The sequence below is a fragment of the Gastrolobium bilobum genome, unplaced genomic scaffold (assembly GCF_033153095.1).
Source record: "Gastrolobium bilobum isolate Gb01-03AN ecotype WA unplaced genomic scaffold, APGP_CSIRO_Gbil_v1 utg3268, whole genome shotgun sequence".
NCBI classification, from domain to species: domain Eukaryota; kingdom Viridiplantae; phylum Streptophyta; class Magnoliopsida; order Fabales; family Fabaceae; genus Gastrolobium; species Gastrolobium bilobum.
In genome coordinates, this window is record NW_026899992.1 from 1,114,364 (window position 1) to 1,134,193 (window position 19,830).

Consider the following 19,830-nt stretch of genomic DNA (forward strand, 5'->3'; position numbering starts at 1 on the left):
TTTTAGCTTCATGTCTTTTCTCTAGTAGCTGGCTATGCTGATGTTTATTCGCCAGCATATTTTTTTTTTATGTTGTAGAAAAAAATTATTTCATGTTGTAGAAATAAAAATATAAGTGGGACCCACAGGTAAGAGGAGAGAGAAAAAAAATGGTGAGATCCAACTTTTTTTTGTGTGTGTAAGAAAGTTGTTTATCTCATGTAAAATGAGATAAACATAACCTTTAAATGCCTAGGTGAGTTTTTCTTTTTCTTTTTTCTATGGCAGGTACAAGAGAAAAAATATCTCAAATCGTTAATTACGTTAGGTTTAGGCTAACTACGTTCATTTAAATATTTGCTCAATCATATTAACAAACAACACTACACACTAATTTGAGCATTTTAGCATATAAGTCCATTACTAAAATCATTTGAATTATAAAATTGGAACTAAGTTTATAGGGAGTTACATACCCGCAATCCATTTGCCACAAAAACAAATGTTGGCAAGATTACTTCTGATCCCCTAATTTGATATATTAAATTCAAATGATATATTTCACATTTATTACTTTACAAAAGATGATCAAGGAAAAGCCGATTCATTTCAGTTAATATGAAAAAGAATCAACTGCCCTCGAAGAGCATCATCATATTGGCATGAACTAAACTTTTGAACTTCAAAATATAACATCTGTAGTATGTATACTCATATTCTAAGATTGCCAAGTTCAGAGCTTGTTCTCGACTCCACTTCAGTTTTTAGACCTTTCTTTTCCTCGTTTTCTGATGCCTCCTCAATGGACATTCTTGGAGGAGCAGAGCAGACTGGCACCACTGATCTGATTCTTACAGCCGGTGCCATGAACCGAGGAGTATGTGCTCCCACCATGCCAAACCTTTCAGACGTGGGCAAGGATGGACATGGAGGGACTCCAGTTCTCATTCTTGAAGGAACAGCCAGAGGTACTTCCCTATGTTGTGGTCTGGAAACTGCAGAAGAAGCAGGGACCGTGGTTCTCATCATCGGTGAAGCAACTGCAGGCGGTCTAAAACTTCTGTTGGAACTTGTTTTTGAGTGTGTTCTGAGAATAGAACTAGATGTGTCAATACTAGATGGGTTTTGCAGCTCAATATTAACTGGTCTGTATACAGAGCCTGTTCTCCAATGAGAAGCCCATTCAGATGTCCCACTTTGTTCTCCTCCCAGCTGAACATCTCTACTTCTCTCAGAGCCACCATGCTTCTGTCTCTCATCCTTTGAAGCTGGTGCTTGGAACCTTGTCTCATTACTGAAGTTGCAAACTGGGGGATCTTCTGCTTTTTCCTCTTGTATCTCCCTAATGGTTACTGTTGATCTACCCCTTCTTAAGTCGGGAACAATTTGGTTTGAAAAGTAAAATGAAGGCCTTGACGTAGCAATAGAAAATTTTGGTCCTACGGGTACTGATGCTAAGTCTCTAGCTGGAAAATAAAGACAGTGGTCTGGCTGGAGCACAGATTGCACAAATGGATATATATGTGGAACAGATGGAATTATTGGGGGAACGGTTAGTGCCAACAGGTGATTCTGCTGCAGTATAATTTGTTCTTGCTGCCAAATCTGATACATGGTCACATCAGGGAAAAAACTAGAGTGTCCACAATGCTGACATTGTGGAGGATAAATGCCTGGAGCTGGCAGGGTTGACACAAAAGACCTTGTATTGGACTTTTGCAATGTATGTTGGTAATCACTTTCTGAAACGTTCTTGAAATCTGATGACTGTAGACTTGAAAGAACCCGAGCAATGATGACTTGTTCTTGTTCTTCATTGCCTTTAGACTCTGAAGGAAGTGAGGATGAAGTTGAAGAAGACAAATGATGCTGTGACACTAAACAGGTTTTAAAACAATGAAAATAAAGTCAAGTCCTGGAAACTAAAAGAAAAACAGAAGCCAAATAATGTTAAAAAAATGGTATGTTGATAAGAAAAAGAACCGAAGTTCTTCTACAGAAAATGTCTCAACTACAGACCCCAAAGTGGAAATGACTATACAACTTGAATAAGAAAGATATAATAACAGCAGCATGATGCTCACATTTTCTCAATGCAGACCAAGCAGATATTGCAGCATTCTTCTGAGCCTGTTTCTTGGTCCTAGCTGGGTCCCCAGAAAAATTCAGTCCAGCAATCTCAACTGTACATGAGAAGGAAGGAACGTGACCAGGTCCAGAACGAATAGTAGTATAAACAGGAAGGTTCAGTCCAGCTCTGTGAGCAGTTTCCTGGAGCAAATTCTTGTATACTCCAGTTTCATCCTGTCAGATATCAAAATACCAAAAGTATTGAAGTTGAGAAGCTACCATTGAATGAAAGAGTTCAATTAGAACCTTTCTGCTGTTTAATTTTTCTTTTCAATTTAATTTTTTCTGCCAAAACTTTTCACCTATGACTTCATAATTCATATTTACTGCATAAAACTGTCGGGCCTTGTGATCATTTGATTTAGTATTCAAAAGTATTATACATCAGTGAGAATCAATCACCCATGACAAGTCAATCAAGTGATTTCAAAAAAAGAGAGAAACAGTTTAAATCTGGAAATGAGGGGGGAAAGTGATAAAAAATAAAAAGAATCCCATTGCTCACCAGAACTCTTGCTGCTAAAGCTCTAGAAGGACCTCTTTTTGCAAGGGTGTTAAGAGCTACCTCAGCTGCTGCATGTTCTGCCTGTCTAAGAGTAGAGCAGAATGTAGGACTTTCAAATGTCTCTCCACTAAAGTTCACAGTTGCTTTAAAACGAGGAGCATGATCTGGTCCTTCGCGGATGCATGAATAGGCTGGAAAATTGAAACAGCTTCTTTGAGCCAACTCTTGCAACTGGTTCTTATACATGTCTGCACACGAATGAACCCACAGGCCTAAGGTGAAAAGGAATATAATATTTCCTAATTTTAAGAGAAGGGGCAGGAGGAAGGGGGGAAGCAATAAGAAACTTCTGTTCATCTGAGAAACAGTTCAGTCAATGAACAATTTGAGGAGTTTTCACTCCATGTGAGATGCTCAAAAGAAAGGCAAAATAAAATATTCCATCCCAACGCAGTAATACATAAATATCATAACAATTATGTATGAGAATATGATAGGAAAGTTATCAACTTGCTACATACTAGAAGTGAGCAACATATTATTACCTGCCCTATCTTTTTCTCTGTTTGATTGAATAATAAAACCACAGATCAGTCTGGCGTCCTATGCTAACATCACATCACACTCTTTACGGAAGAAGAAAGGGGAAAACAAGGAAAACTCTTCAACTATGTCAGCAAGTCACACAGGCTACCAAGATTTCAACTGTTTAACTAAATTAATGCGCAAACAACATTTGAAACATCTAAGATTCTCCAAAATTATATATATGTTTCCAAAAATGCCTAAGATCAAGCATGCTCTTCCCCCAAATAATACCATCCTCCTTGGGTACATGCTTGCAGGTGTGCAATTTAAGATTATTTCTGCAAACTAAAAGAAACTAGAGTAACATTCATAACATGACTCATGAGACGATGGTAACGATAAACTTTAACTATATAACAAAGTATTCTTTGGGCCATGCTCAAATTTAATTTCATTTCTATATAACATGGCTAATACTGAAAGTACAGTAGTTTCAGATATTTTCTTATACATATTCCAGTTTTCCACTAAACCTTTTCAGGAATAAATATAAACAGATGCAAATAGAATCAATATTATATTTTTTTAACTAGGTACCAAGAAATGCTCAAAATAAATGCCAAATGTATAATCACAATTCCACAAAGAAATTCTAGAAAATAACTATAATTGAAGCAAGTCAAAAATTAAATATAACTAATTTACAACGCTTTATCTTACATTTAATCAGCACCTACCAACTACCCATTAGTAACAACCAATATCAGAACCCATTGGTAACAAGCAATTATACAAAAAGTTGAAAAAAATACTTGAATTTTAAGGAAGAAAGCATCGAAGCAGACCTTTTCAAATAACTCCACAAAGCCTAGAGAGAAAGGATCTGGGTGTGAGCGAACGGGTGCTCTAAATCTTCGCACATTTGAGAGAAATTTCCCGAGAAAGTGAACTCTGAAATTGATGCCACTGCGATTCTAATTTTGTATCTAGCGAAGTGAGCTTTTTAATATGAAAATAAAATGGAAAGTTTTTGTATGTTATTGTCAAACAAACATGGTTTTGTTTTGTGGTTGAAAAATGAAATAGGTAATCAACACGTTGCCGTTTGTTTGTTGCAGATGTGATAAATAAATATACTTCAGAGTTCACGCATTCCACTTTTAATGATAGAGTAAATTTATTTTTTTTCGTATTAATCAAATTTCACTAGTATAAAGTAATTAAAAAGGTTATTCGTGATTCTTAAAAAATTTAAAATGGACCCATTTAGTTAAAATAATAATTTTTTACAAATTCAAAAAAGATCCACATTAATATCTCAAAAAGACTAAAATAAATGTATTTTGAATTTTTTAAGGATCACAAATAGTCTTTTTATTTAGTAAAGACTAAAGCGTGCATCGTAAAATTTGCTGAGGAGCGAAAATGATATTTACTCTTAATGATATTAAGTATTAACCATTTCAAAAATATGTTTTATAATAAATTATTTTTGAAAAATCTCATCTTTATTATTTTTTAATCAGATTATCAACTTAGAGCGTATGGTTTAAATTTAAAATTTCATTAATTTAAAAATACAATTATAATTCAATTTTTTATACTAATTAATCAACTACTCTAAGCTGATAATATTGAGCAGAATCAGAGGAGGGGTTAAACCCTTCTTACCAAATTTAATTATAATTCAAATCTTAATTTTCATCAAGCAGTAAACTAATTAAAAAGGTCTTAATAATTGTGATATTTTAACGCGAGTGGTCAGTGCTATTTACACTGCTTTGTCAAAAATAAAAATAAAAAAATCTTTAGATATTTATGAGTCAATCATTAAACTTCTGGATGACTCAAAACAGATTATTAACAAAAACGTTGAGGTTGGCTTTATTTGAATGAAATTAGATTTATATCCACGCCAGACAGAGCAACAAGCATGATTATTATCAAGATGTGGCACTATCCTTAATAATTTATTCTTTTCAGACTCTGGTTTTCCTTCCATATTAAGTATACACATACCCAAAAACTTCTACTTGCCGTGATTGGAAGCATACTTCTATAGAGCATATATGAAAAGGCAAATGGTTCAGTAGGATTCATTATTAAAAGAAGATAAATTGTAGAAGGGGCATATGAAGAGTGGCAGACATGCATACTTATTTTACCTCAAATATCATATAAATTTCTAAATCCTTTTGCAGTTAATAGTTATATTGTGTTTCTAAACAGGCTAGGACTGTAATCATACTTTTTTTTATTGCAGAATTACGCTCTTCATAAAATCCATTTAGTGTAGAAACAGAGGCAGTTCATAGACAAGAGCCACAAAGAAAGGATTGCTAATTAACTAGCACTCCACATATTTATTTAATCCTTACATTTTATATCTTACACGATTTTGCCTCTAAAAACGAGGTACATACACGAATCACACCAACAGAAAGGTTACACATATAGAACTTAAAGGGAAAAAAAAAAAAAAGGTTAACTGACTTTAAACTCAATACATAATATTGTGTATATATAGATATATATAGGGCTTTTCAGACCTTCTTGCCTTTAAAAATCTTTTCAGCCTTCCTACTGTCTATGATCGAATCATCCCTGTAATCAGCATAACGAGGAGGACCAGTTACAATGTTTTTGAACCTGTCAGCTTCCTTCACAAGCTCCATGCCCTTTTCAACTTTGTTTGTTGACTCACCAAGCCAAGAAACATTACCTGTAGCTTTGTGCCCTCCCTTGTTGCTATGCTCATTATTATTATTATTAGAGGTCTCCTTTGCCGCTTTCTTCAACAATTCAATGGCCTTCCCAATATCATGTGTTGGCTCACTTAGTTGGGTCCCTTTTCTTGGTGCTGCTGTCCAACCTGAACTATATTTTGGCCTTTGCACTTCTTTGTTGTTGTAGTCACCATATTCATTATCACCATAGTTTTCATTCCTAAGGGTACTTCCAAATGGCTTGCGTCCTTCTTTGTTGTTGTACTCACCATAGCCATTAGGACCATTATAACCACCATAGTTGTCATTCCTAATGGTACTTCCAATAGGCTTGCGCCCTTCTTTGTTGCCATAGTTACCATAGCCATCATTAGTACCATTATAATAACCATCATGATTGTCATTCCTAATGGTACCTCCAATGGGGTTGCGCCCTTCTTTGTTGCTACCATAGTCACCATAGCCATTAGTACCATTATAACCATCATAGTTATCATTTCTGATGGTACTTGCAACCGGTTTGCGCCCTTCGTTGTTGCTTCCATTGCCGTAGTCAGCATAACCATTAGCACCATTATTATAAGGTGTTGGTTGTGTGGATTGGCGCCAATCAGTTGAAGTCATTGGAGGCAACCATGGTGGACGGCTAGCTTCATTCTGCAACTTGGTTAGGAACTCTTCAGCTTTACGTGGGGATTCACGAACCGGGCTTGTTTGTGGATACCTTTTATCATCAACTCTAATGGGATAAGCCTCTGTTTGAGGGCTATGTTTGTTGTAATCATCATCACCATAAGGCCTGCTGCTACCAACTGGGACTATTATTTTTTTGGTAACAATTCCCTCAGAGTTATTGTTGGTGTTGGGAATGGATGGAACAAATGGCTTTATAACAGGCCCTCGGGTTTCAGCTCTCACAGTATTGAAGTTGGAGTAGCCCCGATATGCGTAACCATACTCTCCCATGGCTTTTAGCACTCAAACACACACTCCCTCTCTCTCTTTCTCTTTTGGTTCTGAGAACTCCTTCAATTTGAAATCTCCTAGAACATCTCCTTATATAGAAAAAATGATTAGAAGCTCCCACCGCCTCAAACAAAAAATCTAAAAAGACAAATCTTTCTCTTAGAGATAAAAAAAAGTTAACTCTCGGTTAAACCTTATCAAAACAATCCTTTTAAGCAGTTTTATGCATACATTTTTGTAAAGAGATTGTTTCTCATATTTCAACATTTGACCTTTTTCAATCAAAAAAGAGTTATTAAAATAAAACTATCAATGTCATTATCACTTTAATAACATGTTGAGTTGAATTAATTGCTTGTATGAGAATTTAAAATCAAGTCGATCAGCACAAGGTAATTAAATAAAAAAAATGAACTCTTGCATTATCCATCTTCAAGTTTAAAAGCTCTGGGTTATGTCAAAAATATTAAAGCAGTCATTACTTATCACCTTAAATTTTTAAATTGAATTGATTTTTAATAGATTCATACTTTGTGTGCATAGACAACCATATGCAACTTTATGTGAAATCAATCAACAGGGATATGGATTTTATTCATGTTCTTACATTAACGATATATATTGTTTATGAAAGTATAGAATCATATTCTGTCAATATGTGGATGGGAGCATAAATTCCAGGTGCTTTTAATGACACACATCGTTTTTCTACTGGCCAGATGTAAATGGACATGTTCGTTGATGTTGGAGTCCAGCGTCAAGAGAACAAAGTAAAGAACCCACACGAAAAAAGAATATGAACAGATTTCATAAAAGGCAAGAATCTATAAAAATATACAGTAAAAAGGTGTATAAGTGAGGTGGGGATTGGTAGAGTGAATTCAACAAAAGTATGTGAGGCACATTTGTAATAAATAACTGAGTAACCTACAAGATTAATGTAAAGAACTTTGGGATACACTATCCCAAAAGCTAGCTCAAAGGGTGGGAGCGCCCAAAACCTTATAAACTCCACATTAGTTGCACATACAACTAATGTGAGACTATATATCTCAACACACCCCCTCACACGAGAGCCTATTGGGCTTGAAGAGTGGACAATGCAACAGGCCCAGCCTACCTGTGCTAAGAAACACCACAAGAGAAAGTGGGGGGCGGCGAGGCTCTAATACCAGGTAAAGAACCTTGGGATACACCACCCTAAAAGCTAGCTCAAAGGGTGAGAGTGTCCAAGACCTTATAAACTCCACATTAGTTGCACATACAACTAATGTGGGATTATATATCTCAACACTTAATTCACAGATCATGACCTGAGTATTTTACAAATGGATGGGAATTCAATATTCTCTTATTTGGTTGGAGGAATAATTTTAAAAAGGAAACTTCATCAATTTAATTAGCTTCGAACAATTATTCTCCTAAAAACTGGAGGATAGGTGGAGGAAAATAGTGACCATGACCAAGTATTTTATATTACTTTACTTAACAATAAGACATGTTTTGTTAGAAAAAAACACATTAGTAAAATATCCTTAAAAGTACAAAAAAAAGTAATCAATAATATTTTTATAATTTTTTATTTTAATCTTAATCTTGTGATAAGAATATATAAATAAGTTTCTCTGAGATTACTCCCATAACTCGGTTGGTAAAGGTGTAAGATATGCAATAAGGTGGTGTTTGGTTGGTAGCTTTTCAGCGGATATCTATATTTCTCAAGTATGACTTTTAGAAACACCATGTTTGTTTGAACGTATTTCACCTAAAATCCATCTATCCAATTTGTCTGGATTTATGAGAAACATAGATATCCGCACTGTTTAGAAACCCAATTTGAAGGTGGGATTTTTTGGAAAACCGATTATCTGGCTTTTAATGCACTGTTATTTCATAAAGTTACCTAATTTTTTCAGTAAAGTTTTTCCCCACCAAACAATTTTTTTTTACATTTGTCTACCTATCTCACTTTATCTATCTTTCCAATCATTTTTCTATCTATTACATTTCCCTACTATTTAAAAAAAAATTCCTCAATCAAACGCCCCTGAGAGTGTGCAAATTTAAATATTAGAATGCACTGCGTTCCTTTTCTCCTGTATATACCGTGTCTTACTCGAACCAAACATAAAATAATATTTGAATAAATTGAGAAATGTTAAACATAAAAGAAAAATTAAATTAATTAGAGAACTTGTGATTTTAGAAAAGGATAAATGATTTGTCCTTTTGGAGGATCTAACTTATGTTGTTTTAGCGATTTATAACTATATACTAAAAGTAATATATAATTATAATATTAAAGTTACACTTTTTTTCTTGTTGACGCGAAAAATAAAATAAGAATACATATACTACTCTTAATACATAGTTATAAATTATTAAAAGGATATAAATTATATAACGACAAACTTTTAACCCTTTAAAAAATGGGAAATATATATATATATATATATATATATATATATATATATATATATATATGTGTGTGTGTGTGTGTGTGTGTTTGATAAAGAAATAAAATATTTTTACTAAGTAACGGACTTTCTTCATTTGACCTTGTGGAAAATGGTCATGTTTATAGTTAAAGAATTGGTTCTCTACTTTTGTTCTGTTACGCAATCAAGTTAGTTAGAGCTATCAACTGTGATATTCTGCTTAATCCCAGATGGCAATATCCATTTCTTACACTACCGCTGAAATCTCACTTCTTTCCCCTTTAGAACTTCTAACCATTTTCTTTTTCTTTTCCTTTCTCTTACCCTTTTTGTTTGACGAGCTAGGTAAAGAATTAATTGGGAAATTAGCGAGGGTAAGGTGTAAAGGTATAAGTAGTAGACCAGTTTCCACGTTGCATTCCACTTCCAAGTTCACCATGGGAACAAAGGAACGAAGAAGCAAAATAGTAATTTTTTTATAAGCATGAAAAATCAGTCTTTTCTCGTTTGGATCCTTCCATCATCATAACAAGAGAATGCAATACGAGAATTTCATCATTTTCTAATTCACTATCTCATCCTTCTATGCATCCACAAGGGAAGAGACCCCTCAAAGTAACACCTGATTTGCTAGTCCGGTGCTGCTACCGGTACAAATGTTGATTCAATTAATACGTCACTTCCATTATATATATATATATATATATATATATATATATTATATATATATATATATGAGGTAGGATCAGTTGACACCAGTGTCAAATTTGAAATTTGACACCTCATCTGATAGCCGTTAGATAAAAAAAGATCAATGGTGTCACATGCTTATTTGACACCGGTGTCAAAGAATCCTACCTCTATATATATATATGTGTGTGTGTGTGTGTGTGGAAAAAATAAAAATTAAGTGATTGGACCATCCAGTGCACTAAGTTCTCCCTCGAGAACATTGTGCACTAAATATTATAATGGTGTTTTCCCGAGAGAACATAGTTATAATATTTACTATAACTGTGTTCTCGCGGAATAACTTAGTGCACTAGACCAAATTTTATATCTAGTCACTGTACACTCACTAAACCCTATATATATATGTGTGTGTGTGTGTGGATCAAGCTTATTTTACAGATGTAAAATTAATAAGTCTTACACCACATCTCAACCGTTGATTTTCGTATATACAACGGTTATAATTTAGGAAGTTATACGAATTAATTAATATTAATTAATCATTAATTACACTACAAATACCAACCGATGATTTCTGTTCATCAACGGTTAAGATGTGGTGTAAGACTTGTTAGTCTTACACTGGTGTTAAAAGAACCTGCCTATATATATATATATATATGGGAAAAATGTTTCTGCAGTTAATGCAGATAAGTTATCTGCATTTTTTTTCAAAACGACGTCATTTTGGTATTGAAATCTTAGAAAATTATAAATATAAAGACTATTATAACCCTGAATTAAATTAGAATTACAAAAACACCATAATTTTTGCCACAAAACGACGTCGTATTGGGCTTACTGCAGATAACTTATCTGCAGTAACTGCAGAAAAAGCGAACCCTATATATATATATATATATATATATATATATATATATGTGAGATATGATATTCTTATTACCAATTTTTCTACTATTATCACTCTAATCACCATTGGATTCAAAAATTATTTTTCTTTTCTCTCTCTTCATTTAAATTTCCCTCTAATCCAATGGTAGACAGAGTGGTAGTAAAAAAAATGGAAATGGATCCTCTCATGTGTAATTTAACATGATCATGTCATGTGCGAGGATCTTAACCATTAATAATTTAATCAACGGTGATGATTGTGTAACTTCATATTCTTATATTTTTTCTCTTTCCTCCCTTATCACCATTAACTCACCCATGTATAGTTATGATTGCCCCACATGACATGGACATGTTAATTAGCACATGAGAAGATCCACTCCCAAAAAAAATTGATAGTAAGAATATCCTAACTAACTAACTAACTAACTAACTAACTAACTATATATATATATATATATAGGGATTGGTTATTTTGTCAACCCTTAATTTGCCTACATTTGCCTACCCCTTTCAGTACCGTTAGATTATAATCTCATTCAAAGATAGAGATTTGCGGGATAAAATAAACTTTTTTTACCTATCTCTTTCCCCTCGTTGCCTCCCACCATTTCTCTCTCCTCCCCCTTTCTCTTTATCCATGAAGATAAACTCAGAGAGGCACGTAGGATCAAAATTCCTTGTGAGTTTTTTGTTCAACAGATAATAATTTATGAATTGGTGGATTCTTTTGCGATTATCTAAATTAAACAAAGCAATATTTCGCCACTTATACTGACCTAACAAGCAATATTAATTAGTGCTTTATCGCCGACAAATTGAATGAGTATTGGAGGTTAAATCAAATTAGTTGTTTATAATAACAAGGAATGAGTTTGTGGTGATAAATTCAAGTTATATATATATATATATATATATATAAGAAAATCAGTAAATTACATATATTTTATTTCATTATCAAGTTTTCTCTAGAAAGAATATGATTTAGCTTAAATTCAAATTGGTGGAGGATGATGACTCTTTTGAAATTTCAATGCTATATTTTTTCTTCCTCGATGTGATTTTTGAGTGGTATTGTATTGAGTATTAACACAAATATATGTTCTTTCGTCGATAAAGAAGAAAGTGGAGGAGAGAGAAAGGGTGGGAGGTAATGAGGAGAAAAAAAGGAGTAAAAGAGTTTATTTTATCCTGCAAATCTTCACCGTTGGATGAGATTATAATCTAACGATATTGAGAGGGGTAGGCAAATTAAGGGTAGACAAAATAACATATACACACACATACATATATATATATATATATATATATATATATATATATATATGAGTTCGTTTGAATAGATATTTTTCTTTTCAAAAACTATTTTTTTAATAAAAAAAACCTTTTTCACTACAACCGAATGTTGGAGGTTAGCTTTTAAAAAAACAAGAAGTGAAAAAAAATTATCAAAGACTTGTTTTTTTAAAAATTAAAAAAAAAAATCAGAAATAAAAAGTTAAATATTTTTTATTTTCAAAATCCAAATTTGCTCCAACTCTCACCAATCTCACCTCCCTCACCATCATTATCGTTGTCGCCACCACCACCACAACACTAACCCTAAGCAATCTCACATCACATCTATCATTGTTACCAACATCACCATCACTACCACCACCTCTTCTACCACTGTCGTCGCTGCCACCATCATTATCACCACACTCTGTCATCACTACCATCACATTATCTTCGCTGCCACCACCTTCATCACTTACTACCACTCTACCACCACCCATACCACTGCCATTGCCACCACCACATCGCCATAACCAAATTTGTTCTTATGGTTTGTTTTCAAATGTCCTTTTAAGTAATTTTATGCATAAAAAGTAATTTTTGATTTTATCACTTGAGAATGTGGGAGCATGAAAATGATTAAACCCAACGATTTGATCTCACATAAATAACATGTATAAATAGTATGATTAAAATTAACTTAAGAGTGATTAAATTACACGATTACTAGTCAAAATTACTTTTATACCATTTAATAATTTTATCAATGTAAGTATGTAACTGTTAAATTATATGTGTGTGTGTGTGTGTGTGTGTTTAATGTTTCTAAGACATGATGCATCTCCCCTCCCATGTGTCTACGAACCTTCTGATCATTGGTCAATAGGTTATGTAGAAATGCAACGTTAAGGTTTTATGGAAATGTGGGTAGATTGGGTATGTTGAGGTATGAATTAGGCTTAGCCTATATTGGATAAAATGCTAAGGGAGTAAAATAAATGGTGAAAATCTGTTTAGAAAACCATTTTGGTCACCTCTCAAATTTATGAAAAATGTATGTCTATGTATTGTGTGATAACTATGTTGGTGAAACCATTCTCACTTTGGCTATAGGTTGCTTGTGCTAAAATTGGTGATTATTGGCATTTGAGGTAAAGGAATAAGAGAATAAAAGTCTACGGTAAAGGTAAATCTTCGGACCTTGGAGTTAATCTCTTTGTGTGTTCCACTATGCTCTGTGTGGAGGAATGGTTATATGATGTGGTATATGATAATGACAGTGAAGGCATGCTCATGCATTGATAAATGATGTAATGATTGTTAAATGATAATTGATGTTATGACTGTTAAAAAATGATTGATGAATGATTGAATAATGTAAAAACGATGAATGAGGTAATAATATGAATTGAGGTTTGAGGTAATAATATAAATGATGAATGAGATAATGATTGATGATTGAGAAATGAGGTAATGGTTGAAAGTTAATAAATAAGATGATGACGGATAATTGAGGAATGAGGTAATGGTTGAGGATTAGTGAATGAGGTGATGACTAGTAGTCGAGAGATGAGGTAATCACAGATAAATGATAAAAGATTGAATAGTCCTTAGATCAGTCGGATGTACATATACATGTGTGATTTTATGTGTGGTCTTTCCTTGGAGTCAACCATGAGTGGAGCTCCTTGTGGTTAATACCTGAGAGGAACAACCCTCGAAGATCCCTCTTGAAAGTATCATACAAGTAAGGACTTACCCTTGGAAACAATCCTATGCGAATCTCCTTGTGGTAATAACGTAAAAGAGACAGTCCTGTTGCGGATTTCTCTTAGAAGTGCCTTGGGTAGTGTGAAATGATGATTGGTAGGGACTTTCCTTGGAAACAATTCTATCTGGATCTCCTTGTGGTAAGAACCTAAGAGAAACAACCTGTTATGTATCTCTCTTGGAAGTTCCTCGATTGAGGTTAGGTGCTTCCCTTGGAAACAACCCTATGCAGATCTCCTTGTGGTAAGGGCCTAAGAGAAACAACCCATTGTGGATCTCTCTTGGAAGTCCCTAGAGTGAGATTATGACTTCCCTTGGAAACAACCCTATGCGGATCTCCTTGTGGTAGAAACTTAAGAGAAATAACCCATTACGGATCTCTCTTGGAAGTTCCATGGATGGTTTGAGGAATGTTTGATATGATGAACTTCCCTTAGAAATAGCCCTATGTAGATCTCCTTGTGGTAAGAACCTAAGAGAAATAGCCTTATGTGGATCTTTCATGGAAGTTCCATGTGATGTTTACATGATGAGTGTATTCACTGGAAGTGAACCTAAGGGTGGAGTGATCCTCCAAGGACCCTTGGTTTGTTGAGATGTTTATCCCACCCCACGTTTCGGGGACCCCCTTTTAGGTACTGATAATGCTAAAGCGTCTGTTGGCAGGAGGTCACACCAGATGGCTTAAGGATAGCATGTTTGGGATTATTTTGGGAGCATCATGTAGATATATATGTTAGAAGAATATGTATAGGATTTATATTGATAGCTCATTAGATATATCATGTGGTATTTTGCTGAACTTAGCATATGCTCATTTCCCTTTGGTTTCTCTTGTTGTTGGAGTGAGCCAAGGATTTGATGTATAACTAAGCTCCAATGTTTATATTTCGAGGATATTGATGTACACGGACATTTGTAATTACGAACTTTATGCATATATAATGGAAGGATATGGATGTCTATTTTGCATGATTTGGATCTATTACTTATGTGCCTTACTACTACGTGTTGGCAATGTATATGGAAGTATGCATGATTGTCAAATGGTCTTGTAGATTAAGTTAAAGGTACATAACTTGTAAACAAAGTAAAGATAAGAAAATGCCTTAAATTGATGTAAGATGTTGGGATGTAAGTGCACCCTAGTTTGTTGAGATAGAGGTTGTCTTTCCATGTCTATTAGGTACCCAAGAAGTATACCAACCATGTGTAGGTTGAGCAAAGAAACAAGTAGAACCTTGCACGTTTTGGGGTTGCTCGCTGGAGACCTCTCTTGAGCGAGGGATCCAGCGAGCTAATTAAAAGCTTGACAGTAGCCAAGTTCGAAGCAGCAGAATCCTCGCTGGCGTGCTCGCTTTAACGAGCTGTATGAGCGAATTGAGCATTGCTCGTTCTTAGGGCTCGCTTGAGCAAGGAGGCAGAGCACCACAGTGGCTTTTATCTCGAAAATTTATTATCTCGTTGTCATGCTCTCTCAATGAGCAAATATCATAATCTCTCTGAGATGCTCGCTCCAATGAGGAACTCTGCGAGCAGTGTAAAAGCTAGAAAATAAAAAGGAAGGTTGTGAGGGGTATGAGACTCTCACAGTAGTGTCTAAAAGAAGTAGTATGATATGTTTAAGCTTAGTGTAAACATTCTGCAATGTCACTGGGTTATAATTACAATTTTATTTTAATTTGAATACGGTAATTTTTTAAATGGAATTTGCAACGTTTAAAAAGAAAAAAGTTTAGTCGTATTCTTAATTGAACTGATGTGATTGTAACTGCGCTTAATATCATATGTAATATTAACATACCAGTTATTAACGGGGTGTTACAGAGCCCCTCATAACCAACATGGAAAATCCCGCCACCTATTTTGAACTTGGAAAGAAAATTCTATCAGATCTACCTCGACACGGATGCAAGCAAATCTAGCTCTCTATGCTTTAATAACAAATTATTTTTGAAACATCTCATCTTTATTAATTTTTAAGCAGATTATCAACTTGGAGCGTATGTTTTAAAATGTCATTAATGAAAAAATAGAATTATAATTCAATTTCTTTTTTTAAATTTTTCTATCAGTTCATCAATTAATTAATCTAATCTGATAGTGTTGAGCAGAATGAGAGGGGTAAAACTCTTACCAAATTTAATTATAATTCAAATCTTAATTTTCAACGAGTAGTAAACTAATTAATTAACGCGAGTGGTCAATGCTATTTACACTGCTTTGTCAAAAAAAAAAATTCTTCAGATATTTATGAGTCAATCATTAAACTTCTGGATGACTCAAGCAGATTATTAACAAAACGTGGAGATTGGCTATATTTGAATGAAATTAGTTTTATATCCATGCCAGACAGAGCAACCAAGCATGATTATTATCAAGATGTGGCGCTATCGTTAACAATTTATCCTTTTCTGACTCTGGTTTTCCTTCCATATTAAGTATACATCTACCCAAAAATGTGTATACTTTTATTTTTTTTGGTAAACAAAAATGTGTATTCTTAATAGGGAAAAATGTTTCTGCAGTTAATGCAGATAAGTTATTTGCATTTATTCCCAAAACGACGTCGTTTTGGTATTGAAATTTTAAAAAATTATAAATATAAAAACTATTATAACCCTGAAATAAATTAAAATTACAAAAACACCATGATTTCTGTCCCAAAACGACGTCGTATTGAACTTACTGCATATAACTTATCTGCAGTAACTGCAGAAAAAGCGAACCCTTCTTAATATAGAGCATTTGTGATGAGGAAAATGGTTTAGTAGGATTTATTATTAAAAAAGAGGAGGGATATTTTAACTATCAAAATTTTCCACTATCAACTTACTACTTATCTAATCACCATTATATTAACATTTTCTCTCTCTTCAAAAGCTTTTTAACATTTTCTCTCTTTGATCCAATGGTGATGTGATAGGTAGTAAGTAAATAGTGAGAATTTTTGATATTTAGAATATCCTCGCTCATTAAAAAAAGACAATTAGTAGAGGGATATTGACTTTTGTGTCACACTTTGTAATAAAAACAACTCGAATGTCACAGATTCAATTTTTTTTTTCAAGGTGCCACGTCAATGAAGTTGCTATACTGTAGCGATTATAATCTTTGCCACGTGGCATATTTGTAGCGCTAAAGGGACCAAAGTAGTTACATGGTTCGGCGACTTTGGCCATGTCTCTGCCACGTGTGTCAGAAAAGGGGATCAAAGTAGAGGTTTTTTTATTATGATCCCGGTCTATTTCAATTTTTGTGATCCTTTTATTATTTTGGGTAAAATTTTATCTCATTTATACCCTTCTCTTTTTTCTAAATTTTCCCTCCATCCTTTTTTTATTCTATATTTGGAAAGGGAGTTCTTGGGCCCGGCCCACAACAAACAACCTCTCAAAGTAGATACAAGGCCCAGCGACTTAGGCCCTGTCTCTGCCGTATGTCAAAAAAGGGACAAAAGTAGCTACATGGCCCAACGACTTTGCTATGAACGCTCCACGTGGTTAGACTATACATTACACAGTGACTTCACATTTTGAAAAGAAAAAAAAATTAAATCCGTGGCGTTAAGGTATTTTTTATTACAAAAGTATGGCACAAAAATCAATGTCCCATTAGTAGAAGGGGCATATGAAGAGTGGCAGCCATGCATCCTTATTATATCTCAAATACCATATAAATTTCTTAATCCTTTTGCAGTTAATAGTTATGTTTCTAAACAGGCTAGGACTGTATGATACTTTTTTTTTATTGCAGAATTATGCTCTTCATAAAATCCATTTAGTGTAGAAACAGATGATAAATTAGGCAGTTCATAGACAAGAGCCACAAAGAAAGGATTGTTAATTAACTAGCACTCCTCATGTTTATTTAATCCTTACACCTTATATTTTACACGATTTTGCCTCTATAAACGAGGTACATACACGAATCACACCAACAGAAAGGTTATACATATTGAACTTAAGGGGGGAAAAAAAAACAAGTTAACTGACTTTAAACTTAATACATATAATATTGTGCACACATATATATATAGAGCTTTTCAAACCTTCTTGCCTTTAAAAATCTTTTCAGCGTTCCTAGGGTCTATGATCGAAGCATCCCTGTAATCAGCATAACGAAGAGGAGGACCAGTTACAATGTTTTTGAGCCTTTCAGCTTCCTTCACAAGCTCCATGCCCTTTTCAACTTTGTTTGTTGACTCACCAAGCCAAGAAACATTACCTGTAGCTTTGTGCCCTCCCTTGTTGCTATGCTCATTATTATTATTATTAGAGGTCTCCTTTGCCGCTTTCTTCAACAATTCAATGGTCTTCCCAATATCATGTGTTGGCTCACTTAGTTGGGTCCCTTTTCTTGGTGCTGCTGTCCAACCTGAACTATATTTTGGCCTTTGCACTTCTTTGTAGTTGTAGTCACCATAGTCATTGTCACCATAGTTTTCATTCCTAAGGGTACTTCCAAACGGCTTGCGTCCTTCTTTGTTGTTGTACTCACCATAGCCATTAGGACCATTATAACCACCATAGTTGTCATTCCTAATGGTACTTCCAATAGGCTTGCGCCCTTCTTTGTTGCCATAGTTACCATAGTCACCATAGCCATCATTAGTACCATTATAATAACCATCATGGTTGTCATTCCTAATGGTACCTCCAATGGGGTTGCGCCCTTCTTTGTTGCTACCATAGTCACCATAGCCATTAGTACCATTATAATAACCAGCATAGTTATCATTCCTAATGGGATAAGCCTCTGTTTGAGGGCTATGTTTGTTGTAATCATCATCACCATAAGGCCTGCTGCTACCAACTGGGACTATTATTTTTTTGGTAACATTTCCCTCAGAGTTATTGTTGGTGTTGGGAATGGATGGAACAAATGGCTTTATAACAGGCCTTCGGGTTTCACCTCTCACAGTATTGAAGGTGGAGTAACCCTGATAAGTGTAACCATACTCTCCCATGGCTTTTAGTTCTCAAACACACACTCCCTCTCTCTTTCTCTTTTGGTTCTGAGAACTCCTCCAATTTAAAATCTCCTAGAACTTCTCCTTATATAGAGAAAAAAAAAAAAAGTTTATGAGACTTGACACTCGAACTATGCTCCCACTGCCTCAAACAAAAAAACGAAAAGACAAATCTTTCTCTCAAAGAGAAAAAAAAAAATCACTCTGCATTAAATTTCTCTAGCAAGAACAATCTTTTGACGGAGTCTTATCTTTACATATTTATAAAATGACTAATTCTCATATTCCAATATTTGATCTTCCAATTACTGAGGAATTATTAAAATAAATTATTAATATGATTATCACTTCAATAAGATATTGGGTTGAATTAGTTGCATGTACGAGTGCTTAAAATCAAGTGAAATCAGCACAAGGTAAATACAAAAATGGACGTGCACTATCCACCTTCAAGCCTAAAAGCTCTAAGTTATATCAAAAATAGTAATGCAGTCATTACTTATCATTTTAAATTTTTAGGTTGAATTGATTTTTGATAGACTCATACACAACCACAAACAACTTTATGTGAAATCAATCAACAGGGAAATGGATTTTATTCATGTTCTTAAATTAACGATATGGGAAATATTAGTCTCATTTTACGTGAGGTAGCTTATCTCATTTTCTCTCACTTCGATTTTCGCACTTCACTTTTTTTTTCTTTTTCTTTTTTCTTGTAATGGTGGGACCCACATAGTTTCTCTCTACAACATAAGATACCTATCTTATGTAAAAGAAGATTAATAAAACCCTAACGATATATACAGTTTACGAAAGTATAGAATCATATTCTGTCAATATGTGCATGGGAGCATAAATTCCAGGTACTTTTACTTACACACATCATGGACATGTTCGTTGATGTTAGTCCAACGTCAAGAGAACAAAGTAAAGAAGCCACACGAAAAAAGA

At 34.2% G+C, this 19,830-nt stretch overlaps 2 protein-coding genes across 2 annotated transcripts; both read right to left on the minus strand.

Moving 5' to 3' along the window:
* Window positions 1–464: 464 nt before the first annotated feature.
* On the minus strand, window positions 465–4,170 carry LOC133294752 (double-stranded RNA-binding protein 2-like). The gene is made up of 4 exons (XM_061493499.1): window positions 3,988–4,170; window positions 2,615–2,862; window positions 2,064–2,283; window positions 465–1,856 (listed from the first exon to the last, which is right to left on the minus strand). The coding sequence occupies exons 2-4, from the start codon at window positions 2,858–2,860 to the stop codon at window positions 691–693; spliced, it is 1,632 nt and encodes a 543-aa protein (XP_061349483.1). The 5' UTR covers window positions 2,861–2,862; window positions 3,988–4,170; the 3' UTR covers window positions 465–690.
* A 13,779-nt stretch (window positions 4,171–17,949) lies between these two features.
* Window positions 17,950–18,873, minus strand: LOC133294744 (uncharacterized). Its single transcript, XM_061493488.1, has one exon. The coding sequence runs from the start codon at window positions 18,871–18,873 to the stop codon at window positions 17,950–17,952; it is 924 nt and encodes a 307-aa protein (XP_061349472.1).
* Between the last annotated feature and the right edge of the window lie 957 nt (window positions 18,874–19,830).

Excerpts from the sequence above, each read along its gene's own strand:
- LOC133294744 (XM_061493488.1), bottom strand. The coding sequence starts at position 18,873 with ATGGGAGAGTATGGTTACACTTATCAGGGTTACTCCACCTTCAATACT.
- LOC133294752 (XM_061493499.1), bottom strand. The coding sequence starts at position 2,860 with ATGTATAAGAACCAGTTGCAAGAGTTGGCTCAAAGAAGCTGTTTCAAT. Across the intron at positions 2,284-2,614 it reads CTTTAGCAGCAAGAGTTCTG|GATGAAACTGGAGTATACAA; the intron begins GTGAGCAATGGG and ends GATATCTGACAG. Across the intron at positions 1,857-2,063 it reads TTGGTCTGCATTGAGAAAAT|TGTCACAGCATCATTTGTCT; the intron begins GTGAGCATCATG and ends AAACCTGTTTAG.